Raw genomic sequence first — 25774 nt, 5'->3', positions numbered from 1 at the left:
CCGAAACCAGGTCTCCTAACACCCAACTAAGTGTTGTTTCCACTCCATCCTGCTGCTATCTCAGCATTTGGCCGCACTAGGGGAGGAAGGAGACAAAAGATAATAAGCAACCTAACGTCTTTGGGTCCACACCAGGTACTTACTCCTAACTCCAGGTGGCAGTCTCTCTGCTTGCAGCATCCACTTGAATGAAATCACAACCGAGGGTTTCCCTGGTGAAATATTTTAGATAAATAAATGCCTGGTTGTTGAGCCCACTGTGGCTTCTGACTCAAGTGTTTCTTAACCAGAAGGTGACAACAGATGATTACTAATGCTCTCATTTAACAGACCTTCATTTTAGGAGTTCTACTTTTCTGTTACAACCTTTACTGTTGGTGAAAGGTACATTATAATCACTGGCTTCTTCCCTGGGTAAGCATGCCACTTACACAACCTGACTGATAGGCCAGGTCAGAGGAGAAAACATAAAAGGGCTTCATAGAGTGTCTTTCTTCCTTTATGTAGCAGCCCAGAGAGTGGTCACAGGGAGCATAACTGTTTATCCAGAACAAATGAAGAAGGAACACTGGCTCCCCTGCCAGTCCGAGTTTTCCTACGAAGATAAACAAAGGGAGGAGATGGGGTTCGTGGACAACGGGAAGGCAAATGATTCCAGGAGGCTTACAGTGGCTCTGAAATAGCAGCATACCTGTCCCCAGCACACAGGGAGATTATTGTTTCAGAATGCCTGTGTTCTAGTAAGGTCTTTTTTTGCTCTGAAATGGGTCACGTTCCAATGGAGATTTGACATCTCTGGCAGATGATCTGAACCTGGCCCTCCATAATAAAATGCCTTGGTGAAGAGTGCTGGTCAGCCCTGTGTGTGGTAACAATGATGACACGTGGCTCTGGGCTGAAAGGGAAGGGGGCAGGTGCCGCAGCTGGGAAAGGCCACTTGTGATGGCCCAATGAATTTTTATTCATGAAAGAATCCCAGCAGGGAAAGACACCTTTTCAGTTAATTTGTTCCTCTCAGCCTTATTTTGAGGCCCAAACAAGTGAGCAAGTATGATGCCCTCTGTTCTCATTAATAAAAAAGAAATGATCACAGCACTTGAAAATCCCTTAAGAAAGGTGCAAGATAAACACAGAGCGCTTTGCAGATATGATGCCATTTATCTTCCCGGGAGCTGGAGGAGATTTCTTTATGATTATACAAATGGGAGATACAAGTTTCAGGAGCAAAGCTCTTGCTTAACATCCAGAACAGGAATGAAAAGAAGGCACGATGTGAGCTCTGAGGATGAGCGGGAGGATTGCCTCCAAGCACAATGCATCGCACCAGCGGACACAAGGTGCTTACTTAATGTCAGCCCTGTGGGGGTTTGCATGCATTTTAATAAAGATGCTTAAAATGTGGGCGCCAAATGTGTCTGCAACAATTTTAAATAAATGTGAACTATTGAAATTTCAGGTTGCCGAGACAAGTGTCATTTTCAGCTTCTTGATACAGAGAATGATCAGCTGAGCAGAAAATGGTGGGATCATGTATGGGGGAGGGGGCATTCCTGGGAGCTTGGCCTGCGAGGTCAAACAAAAAGTAAACCCAAAGCATATCAATTTATTCTCTTTTTGTTTTCCATATACTGTTACTTTCCCTTTACTGTCTCATCAAATATTCATTTTCAAGGGCTTGATTCTACTTTATCTTTCTTTTGTAGTCTGAACCAGTGAGTCGGAGTTCTCAAAGAAATAGGGACTTGGAATCAATTATTTGGCTTAATTAGGTTGTATTCATCATGAAGGAGAGTGATTCTGGAGGCAAGTCCTAGCTCCTCCGTGGTACGCAACACCCCACCCCCAGCTGTAGCCGCTGCTCTGTCATTTTCCATTTTCCACAGGCAGGCTCAGCCTGATAACAGGGATGGGTTATTGCAGACTCAAGATTAGAAAGGCAGTCACAGTACAAGATGGCGGCTTATGGGCCCAGCCATAGTTTAGGGTCAGAGTTTCCTAGAAAAACAAAGATGGGAAGGGCTTATCCCCTCATTTTACCCAGGAACCCCAAGACCAGAGTGGGGCACTGAGTTTTCTAAGGCCCTACAGCTGAGCAGAGACCTCTTAGCTCTCATTCCATGCCCTCCCGCTAAGCCACCCTAAACAGTTTAGTATACTTGTTCTATTCTTAAATATCTCCAAAGGATGGTAAGCGGGGGAGGAGGAGTGGTGTGGTGGATGGGGCTGTCATGACCTCTGCCTGGGCTGAACCAGCACAGCCTTCAGTGAGGTGCTGGATGCTGTCTGCAGGTTGTCTAGCATTCTGCCCAGCAATGCCTCCTGTATTGTGGGTTCCTCACCCACACTCTGCAGAAAGGGCTTTCTGGAAAAGAGGGGCAGCGGCTCCCCTGGGGGAGCTGAGAGCCGAGGGACTGGCCTCACTCATTAAAGGTCCACAGCTATGGAAAAATCAAGTCGCCTACAAGATAGAAATATGAGGTCTCAACTACCAGACACTGCTTCTTAATACCCCTTGATGCCACCTCAAAGGTCACAGGGCAGGAGCTGCACAGAGCACACGCCACCTGTCTGGGGAGGTGAATCAATTAGCCTGCCCCCTCAACAACCGAGGTCCCTATCAGCCGTGTTTCCACGGGTCCAATCCCCTTGGCTCTCAGGCTCTCCTGAGACATCTCACCCTGCCAGAAACAGCTAGAAATGGGCCTGTCCTCCGTGAGAGGGCAGGGAGCCGGTGGGTTCTCTGGGTTTGCCGACCTGACTTCTCTGCATCATAGAGTGTGGGGAGGGGATGACTCTGTTTTGAAGGTGACTCCGATTTTAAGCTGAGGGGCCATGCAGTGAAAAGGATAAAGCTTTATTTTGTATTAGCAGAATTTCCAATTTATACAGCTCTCTAGACTTGTTAGGTTTGAAGCCTGTTAAGATGACAGAATATTCACCCAGCTGTCTAGGATACAGACCAAGGCATGAGATATTGTGAATGAGGTTTAAGCCTTGTTTGGTCACCCACACTTCCAGTCTATTTGAGAAAAAGCAGGCCTGGGGACCACCAGGGTGATAGAATACAGGATCCTAAGTCAGTGGGATTCAGTGGAGGGTGGAGAAGTTTGCAGATATCACTCAAAGGGATATTTTCTTTGCAATTGAGGGAGAAGTGACAGGGTCAAGGTTATACAGTAAGTCAGGAGGGACCAAGATTAGAGCCCAAGTCTCGGGACTCCCAGCCCAGTGCTCTCTCCATTACGTCTCTGTTAGAACCCAACGCAACCCAGCTCCACAGCTTTAGCCAGAAAGCCTGACACCTTGAGGTCATGCTCCCTTCCCCAACAAGGGCGAGAACCAACATTCATAAGAGGAGGAATCTGCTCTTTGGCATCTCCATCCAAGCAGTGAAAACGGCCAAGTGACTGTCTCGCTTGAGCCTCAGGGAACTTACTGTTCTGACAGGGGTAGAATGTCTTGCCAAGTTGTGATCTCACCCGCTTGGGGCTTTCTCCTAAAGGACCAACTTGGCCAAGGGCTTTGTGAAAGCATTTCAGGCCTGGCACAGTGGTTTGCTGGCACATCTTCTTCAAAGTTCTTGCTTTCCATTAAGAACTCAGTGTTGCTTTCAAAATGCCCAACACCAGAGGCTTTGTGTCAGTGGCCTCCACCTTTTTCCTCTGTTTCCTTTCAGCCTATTACACACCCTGTAAGAAGCATGTGGCCCCCATGCCCACCTTTCCACAAAAGGCTGAAGGTGTCACTGCAGCCGACTGCCATTCTCCAGCCCACACTGCCATGCAGCAAACATGCCAAGGGCCAGGCGACCTCACCCACCTCTTTGAAGGATTTCTTTACCTCCACCAAGGAGTGCCAGTGTGCGATGGGCTTCCGGGGGTATGCCAGCATCTCGTTCCAGTGGTCCCTACCCAGGCCTTCGGCATTGATCCCTACACGACAGACTCCTATGATCTCATTGTGGCCCACTCTGAGGGAGAAACAAAAGTCCCAGCATTGGCTACCAGACATGCCCTCAGAAAAGGAGGTCCTGTGCGGGTGGCCGGGGGGGCGGGCATGGTAGGACTCTGCCCGATGGGTCTAACTTAGAACTCTGAGCTCTGGAAACAGATGCTTGGCAGGGCTTCTGGGTGTCAGTGGCAGTGAAGCCTTTGCCTAGTCCCCTTCAGTGGACACTGGACACAGGCAGATAAGCAAAGGTTATAAACTTGTTTGGAATCTCAAGAAATGGTGGGCAGATAGCCTGAGTTTGGGAGGTGAGAGACTCTAAGTCTCTTCACTTGTTTGACCCCGCCAACACATTACAACCTCACGGAGACATCAGTATTTGCAAATAAATCGACAGTCTCTGAGCACCATTTCTCTAAAACCCCCGTGGCTGGAATGTGATTTATTCACTCGGTAAGAACATCAATTATCCCTTAAGTATGTTCGTCAATACTATGCCTGAGAACTTGGGCTAGAAGTCCTGTATTGAGGCTTTATTGCATGGTTTCTTTCTCCTTTAGCTAAAGTGACAACTGGAGAGAAGGAGTTATAGGGGCTGGAGTAGTTGAGAAATGTTTCTGAGCCAGCCTAGATGGAAAAGCAGGGGGTGTGGAAGGGAAGAAAAATATCTGAGAGAGGGGAGATCCGACTGGATGGATATGCTGGTTCCAGATTAGGGAAGGCCGTGAGAGTCCAAGGGAAAAGCCTGGATCACAGGAGCCACTGATGGTTCTTGAGAAGGGCGGGTCCAGGAAGAAAGCTGTCATTTAGGAAGATGTGTCCCTAGTATGTTGACTGAATTGGGGCAGGAATCGATGGAGGCAGGGGTCAGCTAGGAGGCTGCACAGCCATCCCAGGGTGACAGTAGTAGCAACAGCAGAAATAGAGAGGATAGAGGGGCATTTCAAAGGCCAGATAACAGGACTTGGTGCCAGATGGAAGAATGGGAATAGCAAGGGGGTGAATTCAGGGAAACTGATGGATAGAGCTGCCCTTGATGGAAATAGGCCAGTTGGGAAAAGAACTTTGAACCTTTGCTAAGGGAGAATCCATGCTCTTCCTCAAACTCCTGTACCCTTCCTGGGTACAGATAGAGTTGAGGCCTGAACCCCGAAGCTTGAGCCCTGAATCACAAGGTCTCTAAGGTCAAGGAGCCCTGTGCTGGTGCTGGAGTGGGAGTGAGGGGTGGAATCACATCCTTCTGGGACGCCCACCTACCGATCATAGTCCATGACTGAGATGAGCAGGCTGACTTGATCCATGTTTTCCGGGGGAATGTCAAAGATGATGGCCTCATTGTAGACAGGATTGAGAGTGTTTTTCTTTATGGTTGTTTTCTTCTTCTTCAGCCTCCGCCCATCACAAAGCAGGGACACTTTGACATAGGGATCTGTGCCAATGGGGACAGAGGAAAGGGAATGGAGTGTGTTAACAGATGTCTGCAAACATCATTTGCAGCAAAGGGACTGAAGCCCTAGACCTACTGCTGCTCATCAGATGGTATCAGTGGGTTGTTAAAATAATTAAACCACCTTGTATTTATGTAGCACACCTGTCTCTGAGGACGCTCTGTGCTTAATACATGCAGAGTCTTTAGCTACCTCAGTATTCTTGGGAGAGTGCCTAAAGGACTTTTACTAATGGGGAAGCTGGCCCCAAATCAGACATGGCACCTGCCGACGGGTATGCAGTTCACAGCCCTAAATCTCAGCTCGTCAATCACTGGCTGACTCAAAAGGGTGATGAGGCCGAACAATGACACTATTTCTTTCACCTATGAGGAGTGCTTTTCCTTGAGTGGCTTTTTGTTTTTTCAGAATTGTAAACCAAAGGATAAAGGTTTTGGGGCGGGGTAAAAATAGGACTCAACAATGGCCAAGGAGACACAATGTGTCAGAGTGAAATGAACAGCAACAATCACGATGCTGTTCATGTCCTCCCCACCTGAGAACATAATTTTGGGTCCCATTGTCTCAATAATCTCATTTCCGTTTGGCATCTAGAAGGCGGGAAGTGGCCCTGCTCTCTGCTTCCCTGGAAGCCGTTTCCTGCCCACTTCTGGGCAGTGGAGGAGGAGGGAGCTGTGGCCCGGGGAGACTCAGGGCAGCTGGTTGACATTTCCTTTCTCAGTGGGATCTTGGATTCTCTCCATCCTGCAAAGAGATGCTTTTACTGAACTTCCATGTGCCTCCCATCTTTTTGTTTTCTTTAGTTTTCTGAATGGGTATTTCATGGCCATCTTTCTACCCTGAAATTTTCTACTCACCCAAGTGAAGTGATACCTATTGTATCTCATAGCGCAGGTGTCTCGGTCACCATCATAATTGTTATGTATGCTGCACAGCTCAAGACATGGGAGGGCAGCTCACAGGTAATAATAGCTTTCAAGACACTGATGTGCTGAGACACCTTGTTGCCCAGAAGCCAGGGATCCTGTGAATCTGTCAGGAGATGCCAGCCAAGCAGCCGCTCCCCAGCTCATAGGCATGTGGTTCTATCTCCTGGACACTGAGCACCTACTAGGGCCCTGTACTCCCTGGCATCATTCAGATGGCAGATGAGGCACACATCCATGGTGGAAACGAGGAAGAACTGTGACACCTGATCAGAAACCCCAAGCCTGAAAGGCATTTCTGTAGACACCTAAATGAGCTGCCAACTAATGCATGTGGCAGCAGTAGCTGTGCTTTAACTGTGGGGACGTGAGGTTGGGTTGATGGGGAGACCATGAGGTGTTTAATCAACCTGCTTCTCTAACTATACATTTGAAAGGATCTTCTCTCGGGGATTTTCAGTATAAAGGAAGTGAGAGTTTTGAGAACTGGCATGAGGCTCTGCTTTCCACAGATTCCATTCTCTGTGGATATGCCCCAGGACGTTATTCAGGTTCAGGTAGACAGATGGGCAGAGCTAGCCCCAAGACCTGTCTTTAACACAGCAGCTTGCAAGACCCATAAGGATGTATCTTGCCTTGCAAAGTGGCTCCAGACTTGAGGTTGCTCAGGTGCTGCCTCATTCCCCTGCTCTACCTATTTCCATACATTCCCACATCATAGCAGATTTCCATATCGTGAGGCTTGGAAAAATAGGGGCAGAGCCGCTTGTCCCATGGGCCACTGAGAAAATGCCTTAGCAAACTTCCCCAACTCTGTTCACCCCTACAAGGCATATCCAATTTTTTAAGAGACAGGGTCTTGCTGTTTTGCTCAGTCTGGTCTTGAACTCCTGGGCTCAAGTGATTCTTCCACCTAAGCCTCCTGAGTAGCTAGGATTACAGGCATGAGCCACTGTGCCTGGCTGATATGAAATTTATAAAATTCAGCGTGCATATTTCCCTTGCAGGAACCCACACTTTCACCAGCACCCATGAAGCCAAGCAGACAGATGACCATTCCCTAGGCTTTTCTGGGGCAAAAATCCATGTTTTCTAGTGGAATGGTGGCCCCAGATGATCTTGGAGGTCCTTTCCTCTCTAACAGCCTATGATGCTCTATGCAGCTGAGGGAGGGGACACAAAGACCAGCAGTGTATTTCAGCCTCATTGCCATGGGAGCCGTCAACATTCAGCATTTAGAATGCACTCACCACCCCTTTGTAGCATACTGGTCCTTATTATTATTTTGTGCTATTTTTAGTGTCATGGTTCTAGCAGATAGGCTTTGAGAATTGATTCAGGGCTAGTTTAGATCATGGAGAACAGGAGGATCCTGGGTTTTAGACGTCAATGCCACACAATTCAAGAATAGGCAATTAATAAGCTCCATTCACTCCCCAGCTTAGTTCAACATCAAATAAGTCTGGGCTGAGGGCAACCTCAAACTCATCCTCAAGAACAGGAGATCTAGTTCGAGAGGCTCCTAGCCAGTACACCCCCACTGCTTCACCCTTGGACCAGGTTCCTAATGCTGTAAATTCAGCCATCCATTCTTTCGATATCTATTTATTGAATGCTTACTGTGTTTTATCCACTGTTCCAGATACTTGCTTACATCAATGAACAAAATAGACAGAAACCTGTAATGAAAAGAGGACCCCTGGATCTTCAGAATCAAGCCAAGGTTTAATAACAGGTTCCAAACCCAGGTCGAAAAGAGGGGCAATTGTGAAAGGGAGGTTAGAAATTAGCATGAAAAAAATCTCACACCCCAAACTCTCTGATTCAGAGCAGCTTTTGTGATGACCTCAGCAGCTTCACCATAGGCTTTCTCTCCAGCACATCAATTCAATTATGCCAGAGAAAAGAGAGTGTGGGGACTTAGGCAGCAAAATCCTATTTCCCTCAGCAGCCTTGAGAGTCTTCAGTGAATTTTCTTCCCTGTTATGCACTTATTTTGGTATTAAAACGAAATCTACATTGGCTGTACTTTAGGGGAAGCTGACTTGCTGCTGCCTAAGCTTTTCCCAGGCCAGAAGAGGTCCGTTAATCTCTTCCCCACTTCCTGATGTGTGTGGGAAGCTCTGAGGGACCCAGAGCTACAACAAATACATGTTACTCTAGGGTTTCCTGACCACCTTGTCCTGAAACTTCAGTTTTCAAGGCCTGATACCGCCTCTTCTTCCAGCTGCACCAGGTTACATCTGAGCCCAGGTGTTTTTGGCTCAGCCATCACCTCTTTCCAGCAACTGATTATACCCAAGACTCAAGCTACTCCTCTGTTATTTCCAAACAAATACCTTCTTCCACAACTTAGGGGTTTTTCAGCAAATAAATAAAGAATACAAAGCAAATATGAGGAAAACTCTTTAATATATTCCCAGCTAAGTTCAGAAGCACCTCCTGAGTGGTTTTACGTTGGTAATCTGAATCATCAAGAGTCTCTTGAGCAGGAGGGCAGGGGATCTAGCGAAACAAACTGAGCTTTCTTCCACATTTGCAATTCTGAGTGCAGCCCAGACTGAGAGGCTTCACCCCATTTCACTCCTCAGAGCAGTCTGAGCTGATGAGGGAAGGAGGCTCCCAAGACTCAAGTTACTCCTCTGTTGTTTCCAAACCCAAATACCTCCTTCCACTACTTGCAGAATTGTAGGGGAAGACTCAAACCTCTGACACTACATCCATCCTGCAGGTTGCTGTGCAGCCGCCCCCAAACAAGCATTTCCTCTGTCACTAGAATAGGACTATATTTCTATGTTCCTGCTGTACCTAGCAGCTTTCTTGGTGCTGAGGCTGAGGCCAGGAGGCCTGCAGCAAAGCCTCAAATACCAACGCATTTTGCTTTTCAGTGGATTTGTTTCTTTGGCTCAGTGCACAGAATTGCTGCCATAAGCCTGCACAGACTGGCAAACATTTACACACTCAAACTTGACATAACCCTTCTGGAAGTCCTGGGGCCTCATATAAGGACTTTCTTATCTTTCTCAGATAAGAAAACTTATCCTTAATTTTTTAATCCTGTATATTTACTTCTTATTATCTCCCTCTTCTAAGAGAAAGAATGACAGCAATAGATGATATGCTTATATGTGCTTATATGTGCAAGGCACCATTCTGAACATTTACATGAATTAACTCCTTTCTCCTGAAAGCAACCCATATAAGATATTATTATTCCCACTTTTCAGACTAGAAAACCAAAGCATTTACACAGCAAAGAAGTGGCAGAACTGGAGTTCGAATCCAAGCAGTTTGCGTCCAGAGCTGGTGCTTCTATTCTAAGAATGCTGACAATTCTTTCCCCTTCTCCCTGAACACCGTTCCAAATCCTAAAGTCTGGGCTGCTGGCAGGCCACTCGGGTTAAGAGAAGTACCTGAATAGCCTGTGATGTCCATCGCCTTGAGGTTCCGACACTTAATCACGGTGAGGGTGAGCCTGCCTGCTGTGGGCAGGTAGCAAAGGGAGAACATGATCTCTCCCAAGTCCACGCTTTCCTGCAAAGAAGCAGACAAGAGGGCAGATGAGGGGCTTGCAGACCACGGGCCTCATGTCCAGTGCAGCATCTGTTGGGGTTCTCTGGGGTCAGGAGGAGGCTCTTGGAGACACAGTGCTCTATTTTTAAGACTAAGGAACTGGCCTCCTTGTTGCGAATAACCGGGTATAAAAGGCAATTGAAACAATATTGCCTTTTCAGTACAATTTGCCCCTTCCAACATTCCCTCTCAATGTCAACCACATTCTGACCCTGGTCCTTGCCTTTCTGCCTTTGGCCTGACTTGCTCTCCATGTGCCCCTTGGCTTCAGCCTCCAACCACCAGCCCCTTTATGGCCTCTTCCTGTTCTCCTCCAGCTCACCCTTCTCAGTCACTGACCCCCTTGACTTCCTGCCCATCCAGGCATGTGGTCATGACAATGTCCTGGACAAGACACATGCTCTAGCCTTCAGGTGTCCCGTCTCCCAGCAGGTCCATGATTCTTTTCTGCTTCTGCCCCTCAGTGTAGTAATTCTTTGTCAATCAGAGCCAACCAAGGAGACAAACACCTGGCACCCCATCTGACGGCAAGTGTTTGATGCTAGGCCTCAGGTCCACTTTCTGTTTTCTCCTTAAATGTGGTCATCCTTTAAAAATAAACCCAGCACAGAGCACACGGCCTGCTGCCTCTCCTGCCCCCAGAATCATCATGGCCAGGGATTCCTGGGGGTTTCTGAGAGAATAGGAAAACCTCAAAGACAGTAAGCACACCCATGTGTGGCATTAAACAGTGCCTTGCCAGGTTGCTTCCTCCATTTGATGAAGGAGGGTGCTGTCATGGTGAAGCCTCCTCCTGCAGCTTTGAGAAGGAGCTCCAAGATATGGAGATGTTTTCTCTCATAGGGCTCCCAGAGTCAGGTTTGAGGAGGAAGAGGTCAGGGTTTGGGGTGATTTCAGATGAGGCCATCCATCCACCCATCCATCCATCCATCCATCCATCCATCCATCCATCCATCCATCCACCCATCCATCCATCTATCCATCCATCCATCCATTCAGTAATTCAGTCAGTCAACAAATATTTATTGATCACCTGCTATGTGCTAAGTGTTGATCTGAGTGCTAAGGATAGAGGAGAGAACAAAACAGACAAAAATCCCTACCTTCCTGGAACTTAAAAAATACATTTTAACTTAAAAAAATAATTTCAACTTTTATTCTAGATTCAGATTCAGAGGGTACATGTACAGGTTTGTAACATGGGTATACTGCGTGATGCTGAGGTTTGGGGTACAGATGATCCTGCCACCCAGGTAGTGAGCATAGCACTCAACAGTTAGTTTTTCAAACCTTGCCCCCTCCCTCCCTCCCAACTCTAGTAGTCCCCAGTGTCTATTGTTGTCATCTTTACGAGTGGAGCTTACATTTTATTAGGGCAAAGGACAATAAAAGAGGTAAGTACATAAGTTAGTCAAAAGTATCAAGGAGAACAAAAGGCAGAGAAGGGGAATATAAAATGACCAGCAGGAGGCCATAGTTGTTGAATTTTTAGCCAGAGAAGGCCTCTCTAAGGAGGTAATGACTTCTGGGAAAGAGAAGAGTTGAGGGTGACACCAGGGTTTTTGTCCATTCTCCTTGCAAAGAGCCACCCTCTCCTGGAGACTCCGACAGCCCTGGTCCCCCCTGGAGAATAAGCCAAGGTCCTGTCTCCCCCTATCTCCAGAGCCTGCACTCAGCACACTCTCCTCTAGGCGGCCCTGACACCCCACCACTTTCCTAGCCCCAGATTTGTCTTTTTGTCCACATCCCCGAAATAAAGTCACCCCCCAAACCAAATTCTAGGAACAGCAGAAGGTTCCCAGGAAGGGCCTGGCTGGGGCCAGGGCTGGGCACACTGTGGAGACAGCCACCCCTCCTGCACACAGAACCCTGTGGCCTCCACAGAGCCAGCCATCCCACACCAGCCCCTGTGGAGCGCCTCCATGAAGATCACTTCCATCTGTGAGGCTCTCAGCAACTCTGTGAGGCAGGCTTGTTGGCATTTTCCCCTCCATTTCACAGATGAAGAACTTGCTCAGGTTTATAAGCCTTGCTAGCTGCCTGGACTCGTGACTCTCGGGAGAGTGGTCCTTGCACTCCACTTTTGAGCAATGCCCTTCCAGCTCACCTAGGAAGCTGCTCAAGGGAACCCTCACCCTTCTGCACCTTGACATACACTCCATCCACTTGTTCATTTGTGTTTCCATTCGTATTTACAGAGTGCCTGCCAGAGGCACCATGCTTTGTGGAGAGTATGCAGTCCCCACTCTCGAAATGCAGATGGTCTAGTGGGGTGTAACCAGTTAAAAGAAGGTGCTGGAGTCCCCATCTCGCTCAGGTGCATCTCCTGGCTCCCTAGACCCCTAGTCAAAAGAGACACACACAGCAAGTGCCCTGTGCCCTGGCATGGGTCCTGTGGCAGCGGGCAGATCAGCATCACATCTGGCTAAATATTCCATGTCTCACAGAGGCACCGAGGTATAAAGAGAAGCCCCTTTATTTCCCTTAATAACCTCTCAAGCCCCAAGTTACTGAAACCCTTTAGATTCAGTGAGCACAGTACTAGGAACCAACTCATTGCATATGGACTGTGTGTCAGGCCTCTGCTAAGTACTTGGCTAGACTATCTTGGTGAGTCTTACCTCAGCCCTGTGAAGTAGGTGCTCTCTCTCTCATCATCCCTATTGCACACAGGAGAAAATTCATGTTTGGTGAAGTTAAATAACTGGCCCACGGCTGAGTGACTAATGAGCGCTTTGGTGCGAGATTTTCATATATTAGTGCCACTGCTCAAACACCTTCAGTGGCTCCCTTTGTTTGGCTTCTGGGATCAAGGCTCATCTTCTTAGCTTGCACTTGGGGCTTTCAGCAACCGGGCCCTGTCTTACCTCCTCACCTGCTGCTCTCTCCCTTCTCTATGCCAACCCTCCGCTCCACATGGCTGGTATATCTTTGGTCCTTTTTGCCAAAATGACTCCCCTTCTCCTCTTTGCTTGGATACTCCTACACTTACATCACGCCCCCACACCACACCCCCATGGACCCTCGCCCAGGGTCCAGGCCACAGTGAGCATCTCTCCTCAACACCCCTGCAGGACTTCCTGTCCTCGAACAGCTCACAGGAGTCACCAAGTCCCCTTTTCCCTGTAGCTGTGTCCCCCAGCATCTAGTGACAAGGGCCCCTTTTGTGACAGGGTCCTTGCCTTGCACCTGCTTGTGCTTCAGCGTGCCCAGAAGGACACAAAAACAGCTACAGAAATGCTCGCAGAAAGGGGTGCTTACATGTTAGTAAAAGAACTCTGGAAGGAGTGGTTCTTCGTACAGTGTTATGATCGAGTCAGGGCCCTGGGAAGAACTCTGGAAGCTCCTGTGGCCCCTCCGAGAGGGAGCGAACAAAAGGCTGCTGTCCCCATTTCCCCACCACCATGTCCTACAGATGTGGAGTTGCCTGCGCTTTCACAGGCTGTCTCTTTTGGGGGAGTCTGAGTTTATTCCTTATGAACTTGGGAGGCTTGCCTGGGGGTATGAGAGGTCCCTCGGGGTAAACAGCATCGCCCCAGGCTCTGTGAACTGCTGTCAAGGATGGCTCCCTCCAGGGGAGCAGTGAACCGCAGACCTCCTGGGTTTTGCAGGACCCCTGCTCTTTCTCACAGGACTGTGGCAGCTGGCGACATGCAGGTGCTGAGTCTGCAGTATGGTGTGGCCCCTGCACCCAAAAGTGAACTGCACCCTCCATCCATGGGCACAGCCAGGTAAAAGGACTGGCCCAAGATCCCACTATGACCTGGAGGCAGGGAGGAAACCAGGGCCAGAAGACAAAAGCCTGGCTCTGGAGGCTTCCTCAGGGAGTGGCTGGCCCTCACTGTGCCTGGAGGCAAGTTAGCAGCTCTTGGTTCACTGTTCTCCTGTACACACAAGCAGCAGAGGACTGGATTATTTAATAAGGGAAAATAAACAGGTTAATTTTGAGTAAATAAGAGATGAGAACTAAGCAAACAGAGAGGGTCAGCAACTCCTGGTAGTCACTCTCTCTCTCTCTGGAAAGCCAGGCCCCAGCTCAGCCCTCACCAGGTCCTCTCTCTGAACTACCCTCTCTCAGGAGGTTTCAGTCAGATCCCACATGGCTTACTAGCCTTTTATCCTCATTAGAGGTGTTTGAGACTTTGGACTTCAGTAAAACCATGGGTGACCAGGGGCTTCAGAACAGCTAGCACATTATTGCTTTCATCTTCACCTTCTGTCAGGAGAGGCTGCCTTAGGGCCCCTGACTGGTAATGAGCTCTCTGGTGCAGGCGAGGTCACTGCTATCCAGAAAGCAGCAGAAACCAGCATAGCCCTCTAGACTGCTAACCTAGAAGCTGATAGGGTAGATCAGAGCTCAACAGCAGCTGGCTGAAAGTCTTGGCTAGTGCTTGCAGGAGGTGGACCTGCTGAAGGGAGGGAGCCAGGATGTTGGCTTCTGGAGAAATCTGTCCTTCAGTGCAACCTGTACACCTGATGTCACTGCCCATAACAGTAGCATTCTCCTTGGCTGCAGTGCCCAGGGTGTCTGGACAGTAAGATTCTTAAAGGCTCACCTATCTATAGCCCAACACTGCACTCCCTGGTTTCCCAGAGGCCCCTCTGCAACAACTGATTAAAGCACTTCTCTCTCTTTGATGCAGTCACATAGTCCTGGGCATAGAAAAAGATATCCTATTTGTGGGCTGCCCATGAAAGGGCAGTGACCCATGAATCAGGAGACCTGGACTTTAGACCCTCTGCCCCCAGTTAACTGTGAGACCTTGAGCAAATCATTTCCCATCTCTCGTCCTCGGGCTATAAAATGTAGGGGTTGTTCTAGATGAGATGCTCTATCCTCAAGGTCCCTGCCAGCCATGAGAACCCAAGATTCCAACTGGAAAATCCATCAGCCATCACCAACTGAGATGACCCAAGGATGCTTAAGTGGTGTCTATTGCCTGCCTCAAGGAATCTAGCAATTTCACTTTGAAATCCAAATGCTCCCATTTTTTTAGTCCCCATTGCCCCTCAAATGTTTTGTTCTTCTCCAAGGCCAGCCATGTTTCCTCCTGAATAAGCAGCCAGTGGCGTCAATGCCTCTGAGTCCATCTTCGGAATGCAGGCTAAGCAAAGCAAGAACAATGCTTCCCCATTTCTTATGGAACACTTCTAGTCTCTTAGTCATTAAGTGGCTTGTCTGAATCTCTCATCATCAGCAGAGAAGCATCCGCTACACTTTCAGGAAAGCCATAGGAGACCTAAAAAGATCTCAGAAGCACGGGGCAGGAAGTGCTGTTAAGTTCCCCAGGGGTTGTGGGAGGGTAGGGGGGCTGGAAGAGAGATGGGGTGGAAGCCAACTGGACTCCAATGGCTAAAGAAACATTCACTGAGCAACCGCACATTATGGACCTGGGGCTCTGTACTGGGGGTACAGAGATGAGTCAGATGTGGAAGCCAGATACGTGGAGCTGAGCCAGCCCCCGTGATATCTCCTCCCATAGCAACACAGGCCTCCTCTTTGAAGCACACACTACAACTATAACTTTTATGTTGATCTGGGGATTACATGATGAATGCCTGTGTTTCTCACCAGATTGTATGCTCTTTGAAGGCATGAATGGGGTCTGGTTTTATTCATCCTTATACCTCTCATGTGTAGCCCAGTGCCTGATGTGTAGTAAGGGCTCAGCAAATACTGGTTAATGAACAAATGGTTGAGAATGTGGATTTGGGGTCAATCAGATCCAGCTTCCAGCTCCAAGACTATGAGAGGTTACGTACTCCTAAGAGAGTAGCATGGCTTACTTAACCTTTCATAATCTTGGCTTCCTAACCTGTACAGTGGGATGAATATAGGACCCACCTCTTAGGATTGCCACCGAGATTAAATGAGGTAATTTGTGCAAAGTGCTTACTTAGCACAGTGGCTGGCACAGAGTAGGTGCTTAGTAAGTATTGGCTACTATTATAATTATTACTACTATGATAAAGAGCTCACGGTCTTGGAATAGGGGCAGGGGAGAGAAAGGCATATCAGTGGGTAGTACTGTTTGGTTTGATCGGTGTAGTAATAGAGGTGTGGACAAGACGGGGGCATGCAGAGCAAGGAACCAGGAACTCAGTCCCAGATTTCAAGCTAGGCTTCCCAAAGAGGGTGATATTTGGTAGGATCTAGAAAGGTGAGTAAAAGTAGATTTCTGTCAGAAAAAAGCAAGCAAGGGCTTTTGCTTTTTTTCTCTGGAGAGGGATCAACAGTGCCTAAAGACATGGAAAGGGCAGGGAGTGTTCAGGGCGCATGAGAGGTTCCCTGTGGCTGAGAGCATGGTGATGACAGGGGTGGAGAGCTCCCAGATGAGGCTAGAAACAGGGCCCCAGGCAAGGGCCAGCCTTGCTTGCCTAGTAGCCCATACTTGGGAGTTTGTCCATGATTCTGCAGACGACGGGAGACTGGGTCTACCCCTGCCCTTCCTTCTCTACTTCCTACTCAGTCCACTGTGTCACCTTCAACCCAGACACCCACACCAGAGACCATTTTCATGTGTGTCGTTCATTTGTCACCCAACCACTAAATGTTGGAGGATCTCGAGAGACAGTAATGGTAAGACAGACAAAGTCCCGGCCCTCCAGGAACTCATATTCTAAGGGAGGGAGACAAAAGTACCCTAAGCAAGATGGTACCCAAGGGCAGTGAGGGAGCCAGGGACCTGACCAAGGGTAGTGAGTGGGTGTGGGGCCACTTTACTCAGAGTGGTCCTGAAAGATGGGGAGGAGCAGCCAAGAGTGGAAGGAGAGCTCTCAGCAGAGGGGCTAGCAAAGAGTGCTGTGGGTCTGGCTGGGGGAAACGGATGGTGGCTGTGGTACCAGAGTAAGTAAAGGGTAAGAGGGAGGTCAAGGGAGGACTTGGAAGTGATTGGATTTTGCTTCCTGTGAAAAGCAGAGCCCTTGGAGGACTTGCAGTAGTTTGGGACTTCAGCAGCTTGTAAAGAATGGGTGGCAGGGGCAGGGTGAAAGTGAGCGTGAGCTCAGATGCTCTACGCCCTCCACGGCTACTCAGTTCCCGAGCTGCACAGCTTCTCCCTTCTGAGTGTCCCCAAACTCTGAGGCCCTCTCCTCCCATCCCCCCTGCACTACCTCAGCTCTGGCCTGCACCATCTCTGCCAGATCCCTGCAGTTTTCTAACTCCCCCTGCCCACCCCCTCCAATCCATCCTCCTTGCTGTAACCAGGAGGTTGCTCTCCTGCTCAGAATTCTGCAGTGGCTTCTCATTTCACACTTGTTTTGTAGTTGGAAAGCCTCTTCTTCAAATGAAGTATCATCCAAAAGCCCAATCACATGCAATAGCTGAAGAATGGCTCAGAGACAGGGCACCCAGAGTACCTTCCACCCCTCAGACTACCTCCTTGGAACTTTCAGGAGTCAGCATGAAAAACCACTAATTCACAGAATCACATGGCATTCAAGCTTCTTCACGGGGTGGCCCTCGCCTTTCTAGCCAGCCTCACCTTCCACTGTTCTGCCCCAGGTGCCCTACACTCCAGCCACAATAACCATAACATTGAGTGTTTACTATGTGCCGTCCTGCCCTAATTGCTCCTATGTATGATGTCATATAATCTTCACAAAAGCCTTACAAGATGGCTATTATTGTTATCCCCACTTTTTACCTGGGGACACTGAAGGATGGAGAGGTTATGCAACTGGCCGAAGGGCATACAGCTACTAAATGGCACAGCCAAGATGTGGACAGAAGCTTGAGAGTCCCCACTTTCAGCCACTACACCATCCTGCCTCTTGATGACACCTCCCCACTAAACGCTCCAAGATCTTTCCAAGAACTTCGTCTTGTTCTTTCTGCCTCCTGAAATAACTTCTCCATTCCCCTGACCATCTTGGACAACTCTTATCTTTCCAGGCCAGCTGTCCCGTCACCCCCTCTTGGGTCACCTCCTCTGACTCCCTTGGTCTGGCTTGGGGTTGTGCTCCCATTGCTCTTGGGTGGTAAAGGCCAAGGGAGAAATCTCACAACTGCCCCAAGGCAAAGTCAGGACTTCCGAGAGGAACCCGGAACCCGGCAGGATGTGCTGAACTGCTGGGTGAGGGGCTGCAGGAGGAGAGTGGAGACTGACACTCTGCCCGCCCCATGTCCCCATGGCTGGCTCAGCTCTCGCCTGGGAGAGAGGAGCTGTGGGAGTGGGCACTCCTTCCCAGGGTGCCGAGAGGGGGCCCCTGCTGTGAACACCAGCCTGGGTGACGTGAGTTGATTCCCTGCTCCTCCTCAGGCCTGGGCTCTTAGGGCTTCAGCAAGAATGCTGGGGGTGGCTGGGGTAGAAGGGCAGGACGTGTCTGTTGTGACGCTCAGGGCTTCCTGCTGGGTGCTGGGGCAGGTTCTGTTTGTTCTGAGTTCCATGACTGCTTTTACTCTCAAGTGCTTCTCGGCCCCAAGGGCCTTGCAGCATTATGAATAAATGATCAACCAGAATTGAGGCTCCTTAAACGAACTCAGTATACTCCAACTTCACCCTGCAGTGTGGACACAGGGCTAAAGACTGCCCCGTGGAGGAGAAAGCACCCCCAAGCCAGTGCGGAGCAGCGGTGCACGGAGGATGTGGGTGAGATCCTTGAGTCTGGGTTTGTCCTAGGGACCCATTGAGACTAAAGCACACCAGCGGGAAGCAAATGTTTCTGCATCTGAGCATCTTCAGAGAAACAGATGGTCTTATTTAGGAAACTTTTTCTCAGCCTCTCCTTCGTGAACCTGCCCTTGAAAAGAGGCTTAGTATTTCACATGCACCATTACTTTTGGGCAAATATCCGTGAGTCAGGATCACACTGGGAGGTGCAGATCTCTTTCTAATGACTTTTAAAAAGGTGGGTGGAGAAGAAGAGGGGCTATGAGAGGTTGGAAAGGAGCTTGAGAGGAGTGGAGTTTGGAGAAGTTTTAGAAGAGATGGCAGCAATGCCTGGTCAAGCCAGGAAGTCTGTGCCATAGAGTGCTTGTGTATGAGAGCCCAGAGCCGAGGATCTCACTTCAGATCTGGTCCTTCCACTGTCATCTTCATTAACCTAAGGGGCGGTGGGGGTAGTAAATGGTACATTAATGAAGTTAATGATGAGAATCCATCTTAATTTCTTGCCACAAGTTGTCCTGCCACGTGACTGTCAAACAGCTGCCAGTTCCTCCTGGGGAGAGGGCAGGCATCTCAGTGGTGAGAGATCTGCTCTCTGCCCCTTGCAGGGCTGTGGGGGCTGGGGCTCTCGGCAGGAGGGGAGATGCCTTGGTCCTGGTTTCCGGAGGAGTCTCCTGGGGCAGCTGAGGAATGTTTCTTGCAAACAAGTGCCCTGAGGTGGTGCCAAATAGGCAGGGCTTTGGTCTCAGCCAAAGGCACATGCCTGCACTGCCTGACAGTGGCTTTAGCTTCACCATCTATTTGGGGACAGTCACCCTGAAGATTAAGGTCTTTCCCCACCTCTTGCTCCCCACACTTCAGAATCTCTGAGTCTTGCCACGGCAAGGTGTTCCGTAGAGAAGCTCTTTCCAGCCTTTCACAGAGTTGACTGCCCTGCTCTTGAAAACTACACTTCCTTCGGGTTCTTCTCCCACCTCTCTGGCTGCCTCTTTCAGGTCTCCTGTGCCAGCCTCTTCTCCCATCCCTGCCTCTAAACAGTGGGGTTTGTCAAGCCTCTCCTCTCCTCACTCAGCCATAATGTCAATATCCATCTCCACACTAATGGTTCCTGAGTTTATGGCCCCTCTGCAGACATCTCTTCTAGACTCCAGACTCATATATCCAAAATGACATGGCCATGTGGCTGGAAATCTAGAACTTCTCAGAGGCTCAAAGTTGCCCTTTTCATCTTCTGTTTACATGATTTTCCCCAACCTATAAGTGGCCCTTCCATCCACCCATTTGCTCAAGCCAGAAATGAGACATCTTTATGGACATTTGCCTTCCTCTTTTGGATTTAGATCATCATCAAACCCTGATAATTCTAACTCCAAATTCCATCTCAAGTCCACCCACCTCTCTCCATCTCCAGTGCCACACGGAGGCCAAAGCCTACCCCCTGCCCGCATATAGCTGCCTCCTATCTGCCCTCCCTGCTTCCCTTGCTCTCCCGCCCCATTCTCCATGCAGCAGCTAGAGTGCTCTTCCCCAGATGGAAAATGGAGTGTACCACTCCTTGTTTAAAACCTCCAATGGCATCCCCTTGCAAGAGGAATAAAAACAAAAGCACTTACCAAGATCTACAGGGCCCTCCACAACAGGGCTGACTCTTCAGCTCCCCTGTGCCAGGGCTCTCCTCACAGGCTTCCTTAAATGCTCCAGTTTATTCCTGCCCTGTGACTTTGTACTTTCTCTTCCTCTGATTGACCGTTCTTTCGCCAGCTCTTCACATGGCAGAGACCCACTCATCTCAGGCCACTTCCTCCGGCTCTTCCCTCTGCTGCCAACTGTGTTCCCGAAGGACAGGTCTGGGTCTGTTTTGCCAGGGCCAGGACGAGGGTGAGGCAAAGCAGGTGCCCAGGTACAAAAGTGAAGGAGGTGCTCACTGTCAGGTTCATGCATGTATCCAAGAGTGAGTGCCCCCTTCCATTCTGCCTCCTGGGTACTTCACTTGCCTCACCCTAATCTCAACCCCATATTTTACTCATTTCACTGTATTCTCAGTACTGAGCACAGTGCCTGGTGTATAACAGATGCTGACAAGTATTTGTTGAATTAATGAGCAACTCAGCTTTGTGGGGTTCACCTGGTTAAAGTGGCAAAATGAATGGCTGACAAGAGTAGGCCTTTGCTTAACCTCAGCCTCTGGTCTCCCCAGGAGGGTTGCTGTAGTTATTGAGATGGTTTCAGGGTGGAGACTCATAAGTGTTTCTCAGGGGGTGGGCTGAATATTCCCTGCATTAGAAGCTTGGGAGGTGGGGACTTGATTCCTGAACTGCACCCAAGATTTACCGAGTCATCATCTCTGGAGGGGGTGCCTGGATGTTTGCATTATTGACAGGCTTCCTAGGTGAATGTTACATAGCCTCGGTTCGTGACATAAGGCGAGAGATTCTGAGGTTGCCCCAGGTCAGACCCTATTAGAATCTCTGTGACATGGAACACGTCCTAATGCAACTGAAGTCATTAAATATCAGGGCTACCAAGCAAAAGTTAAGGCATAAAAGGCCCTCTTCTCTTTTATTAGGCACAAGCAAGGGTTCCAAAGGATTGAAGCCATGTGGGCTGCTGGACTGGTCCTGGCCCTCACCACTTCCCTTTGCCTTTTTCCTGTGCACCACAAGGCACACTGGGTAGCTATATTTTAGTAAGAAGCTGCCTCAGCTGGGCGCGGTGGCTCAAGCCTGTAATCCCAGCACTTTGGGAGGCCGAGACAGGCGGATCACGAGGTCAGGAGATCGAGACCACCCTGGCTAACATGGTGAAACCCCGTCTCTACTAAAAAAAAAAAAAAAACTAGCCAGGCGAGGTGGCGGGCGCCTGTAGTCCCAGCCACTCAGGAGGCTGAGGCAGGAGAATGGCGTAAACCCAGGAGGCGGAGCTTGCAGTGAGCTGAGGTCCGACCACTGCACTCCAGCCTGGGCGACAGAGCGAGACTCTGTCTCAAAAAAAGAAAAAAAAAAGAAGCTGCCTCATCCAAATTTACAGGGTTTAAGAAAATTAGGTATTAAGCAAAGATAGTGTTTCAAAGATATCTGACACCATTCTGTAAATATTCCTTATTGCAATAGATCTCCAAGGATGTGTTCCTGACCAATAAGATCAGCATCACTTGGAAATAATCAGAAACACAAATTCTTGGATCCTACCCTCACCAGAAGGCAGGGCCCAATAATCTGCATTTAACAAGCCCCAGGGAAGTCTCAGGAACTGACAACCATTGCTTTTATCTCGTTGGAAGAACCAATTGAACACACATACTCTGGCCAGGATTTTGAAGTGTCTTCCACTTCTTCGAATCTGTTTATTTTGGTGATTAAAGCCAAAGTCAAGAGAGGAGGAGACTAACAGTCATGGAGTATCTACTAGTTTGTAGGGACTATGTTGGGTACTTAACACTTGTGTTTTGTTTTTTGTTTTTTTTTTTTTTTGAGTTTTGCTGTGTTGTCCAGACTGGAGTATAGTGGCACGTGATCTTGGCTCACTGCAACCTCGGCCTCCTGGGTTCAAGCAATTCTCCTGCCTCAGCTTCCTGAGTAGCTGGGATTAGAGGTGCATGTCACCATGCCTGGCTAATTTTTGTATTTTTAGCAGAGATGGGGTTTCACCATGTTGTCCGGGCTGGTCTCAAACTTCTGACCTTGTGATCTTCTCCCGTCGGCCTCCCAAAGTGCTGGGATTACAGGCATGAGCCACCATGCCCAGTCCTTAACATATATTAAATTCATTTTACTCATACTCTGTGCCTGGGAGGAACACATAATTATCTCTACGTTGTACTGAAAATCATAGAGGTTAAGTAACTTGCCTTTTGCTCAGGTGTGTTGACTCTGAAGGCGTTGCTCTTCTCCTCCATCCCACCCAGCTTCCTCTGGGACTGTCCATGCTCCACCCTACTCCACCCCACCTTCTGTCCCTGGTTATGGAGGGTTAGGGCTGCCGAGGACCATGTAGGTTTCGAAGGTGAAATTTCTTGGTGTTCTTGAAGCAAGAAGCACAAGAGAGGAAGCTCGGAGACTTAGAATATTTACCTCCCTTCTGCCTGCCCCCACCTGCCCCTCTTGAAAGAAGACAAATCAATGGATGGTGTCACCCTGCATTACAGACTATGATAGGATCCATCCCGCTCACTTAAACCTTCTAGTGCAGCACCCTGGCCTCAGCCCGTCATTTCTCACGAAAGTCACCTGCTATGTCATTATCTCACCAAGTGCCAAACTGCTGCAGCAGACACTGCCTCAGGGGAAGGAGGGTGGGGGAGAAGCTAGGCCAGCAGGGGCAGAACACCTGGGCCAAAGCTCTTGTCCCCAACGTGGCAGCTCAGTGGAAGAACCCTAGGCTCTCTCTGCACAGATCTTTGTACCTGAGTTCTCTGGGGAGCAGCCACCAGGACTAGGAGGAGGAAACCCATATATGAAAAAGTTTTGAGCTGGTGAAGTGTTTCCCCTGTCTCCTGTAAAGTTGTAGTTATATTCCTCACTGTTATTTCCTTGCTTCCTTAGGTCTTGAGGAGGGGCAAGGAGATGATCTGTAGTCCCTACAGGCTTCTTGGGAGAGTTGAAGATGTCAGATCTCAAAATTCATTCCCTTGGTGTGGGATATTTAAGGATCAGAGCAAAGCAACTCCAATCACATGTCACTAGGAAGCAAGAGGCCCCAAGAAATCAGCCAGCTTACCCAGTCCCAGCTCCCCAGCAAGACCACATTCAGCTTAACAATCAATGCCTCTTTTCCAGTGTTCCACCCCCTCCCGGAACTCAGGAAGTCCTCCCAGATGGCTGACCCAGTGCCTGGGGCATCTGTGTCTTCCCTCCTAGTTCCTACCTACTATTACATCATAATTTAGAGGTTATGCCTTCTAAGACTGTATGAGTTTTGACTCTACCTTCTCTTCACCAAAACCAAGAACCTTCCCTTGGCCTCATAATGTTTTAGGCATTTTGGTGGCCTTTCATCTAGACCCACAACTAACCATCGATGAAGAACTCCTGACTCATGATCCAGAAGGGAAGAACCATGAGTCAGCTACAGGAGTTTTAGTATAAACAGATCCAAGGAGCAATGCGCGGAATTGGGCACAGAACCTGGGGTTCAAATCCCTGCCCTGCTGCTTTCCAGCTGTGTGACTGTAAAACTCACTGAACGTCTCTGACTCTTTCTGACAATGGGCAGTATTGTCATGCTTGAGGTGGCTCCTGTGAGGCACGTGCCTTTTGCCCTGATTTAGAGGCATAAGAGGAAACCATGGGGAGGGTGTGGCCAGCTACTAGTAGGAAAACCAAGACGTGCATGTAGCAAGAATGCAATCTGTTTGTAAGCCTCTCATTCTCCCGCCACATGGAGCCAGGTGGTGCCACTGAGCCCACTGGGTGTGCTGTGCCCTCTGCCTGCCTGGTGGGCTGAGGGGCCAGGTATGCCCCATGGATGTCTAAGTCAGCAAGAGTTGGAGGAAGAGGCAGCTGCTTTGGAGTTGTTCCTGGGTAGAGGGTGGGAAGGAGACATCTTCTAGCCTGGATTTCAGAGGTCCTGCCTGCAGGACCCCATGGAAGCTGAGTTGATTTGCTGGCTCTTTCTTCCCTCCCAGCCCTGGGCTTCCCTACCTAGCAGCGCCTTCAATCAGTAGGATTGGGGAGGGCATCCTGTGTCTTCTCAGGCTCCAGTTCAGATGTTCCCAGTAAGGGAACTTAAGGGAAAAATTAAGCTGGCTCTCGGAGGCCTGGGTTCAAATCCTGGTTCTGCTGCGAATCAGTAGAATGATATGGGGCAAGTCACTGTGCCTCCCTGAGCTGTGCATCCTCAGCTGTAAAATGAGAGCATTGTACCAGATGACCTTGCCTCCTCATTAGAGAAATGGGGTGAACCGTGAAGCCCAATGAGTGTATGCACTGAAGACACCTGGCAGGGATCTAGTGCAGAGCAAACTCTTCAGACACTTTCGGGCCCCTTCCTGCTCCATCCCACTGCAGAGCTGCCTCTGGCCGCTGGTGGGTTGGCTTCAGCCATCTCCAAACTGCATCCTGACAATGCCTCACTGGAAGGAGAAGCAAGCGGTGTGGGAGAGGGGGACGGGAGGGAGCGAACATGGGGCCAGGATCCCAGACATTCCCCAGGAAGTAGTGTTCTTTGCTGGGAGGTTGCTCTAAACCAGGCCCCAGGCCTCCCTTCCCCCTGCTCACCCAGGAGCACGACGATGAAGCACCAAATTAGCTCCATTATTGTAACTCCTTCAAAAATTACAGGCCGCATGTTCTGCCAGAACCAGCTAATGTCTCCCATTGGTAAGCAGGTGACACTAATAGTTATTTCCTCCCTTCCAGGCACCAAGTGCAGAGTGGCAGAAACAGAGTGAGGCTCAGGCTGGGAGGAGAAAGGCCCAGGGAGAAGCCGAGGCACTGGATGGTCCTGATGCCAGGGGTTGCCTGAGTGCCACAGCAGAAGTTTGCTGATCCTCCCTTTCGCTTAGAGAAACTGTCTCTTTGCACTGTGTGAACCTGGAGACCTCCCTGCTCAGGAATGGCACTGCCTGGCCTCCAGGGGAGGCCACAGCCCACAGGCCATGCCGGGCCCTCAGGTGGGGTGTCCCTGGGGCTCCTGCTGCTGCTGCTGCAGAGGGGCCTGCTGCTCCCCAGCTGTCCCCACAGCTCGGGTTCCTTCTCCCAGGCGATGCCCAGCTTTCTTTGGCTTCCCACACAGCAGTCAGCATTTCCTCTCTCACCTCTTCCATCCTCCCCCACCCCCATCTGCCTCTCCTCTCACACCAGACAGAGCCATCTCCTGTCGGTGTCAGCTGAGGCAACGCTTCCTCAAGGGGGCAGGGTCCCAAACGGGAGTGGAAATAGCCCATTCCCAGGCATATACCCAAGCCCCTTTCTGCCAGGCCTAGCAGCGGGAAATCACAGATTCCTGGACCTGGGGTGGCTCCTGTGTCTCTGTAATCACTGCCCTCCGCGCACACCACAGTTCTGCAGAGCATCCAGCAACTCAGTCCCAGCCCAGTCCTTCCTAGAGACAAAGGTGGGAATCAAGTCGGCCTGATGCCTGTCTTTAAAGAATTCCCAACCAAGCCCGCTCTGCAGTTAGTAGTCGAAGTGTAAGGACCTCTCTGGGGATCAGTGTGAGCGCTCAAGGGTCCCCAGAGAATACAAAGGCTCCTTCTCATTTCACATATCAGAAAACAGAGGCTCGGAAGGGCTGGGCATCCCTGGTGAATCTACTTGGAGTTTTCCAGCTC

At 49.5% G+C, this 25774-nt stretch overlaps 1 protein-coding gene across 2 annotated transcripts in view; it reads right to left on the bottom strand.

Moving 5' to 3' along the window:
* SYT6 (synaptotagmin VI) overlaps positions 1-25774 on the bottom strand; it is a 62106-nt gene that overhangs the window by 1806 nt on the left and 34526 nt on the right. Inside the window, exons 4-7 of one of the 2 annotated variants that reach the window (XM_011933120.1) lie at positions 9736-9856; positions 5206-5377; positions 3820-3970; positions 144-212 (exon numbers count right to left, since the gene is read on the bottom strand). In XM_011933120.1, coding sequence (XP_011788510.1) covers positions 195-212; positions 3820-3970; positions 5206-5377; positions 9736-9856 — 462 coding nt within the window. In that variant the 3' untranslated portion in view covers positions 144-194. The remainder of the gene's footprint in view (positions 1-143; positions 213-3819; positions 3971-5205; positions 5378-9735; positions 9857-25774) is intronic. The other variant, XM_011933121.1, reaches the window with a different exon arrangement.

The sequence above is a fragment of the Colobus angolensis genome, unplaced genomic scaffold (genome assembly GCF_000951035.1).
Source record: "Colobus angolensis palliatus isolate OR3802 unplaced genomic scaffold, Cang.pa_1.0 Scaffold124, whole genome shotgun sequence".
Taxonomy (NCBI): domain Eukaryota; kingdom Metazoa; phylum Chordata; class Mammalia; order Primates; family Cercopithecidae; genus Colobus; species Colobus angolensis.
The sequence above is the reverse complement of the archived record's forward strand: the minus strand, read 5'-3'. Positions and strand labels throughout refer to the sequence as shown.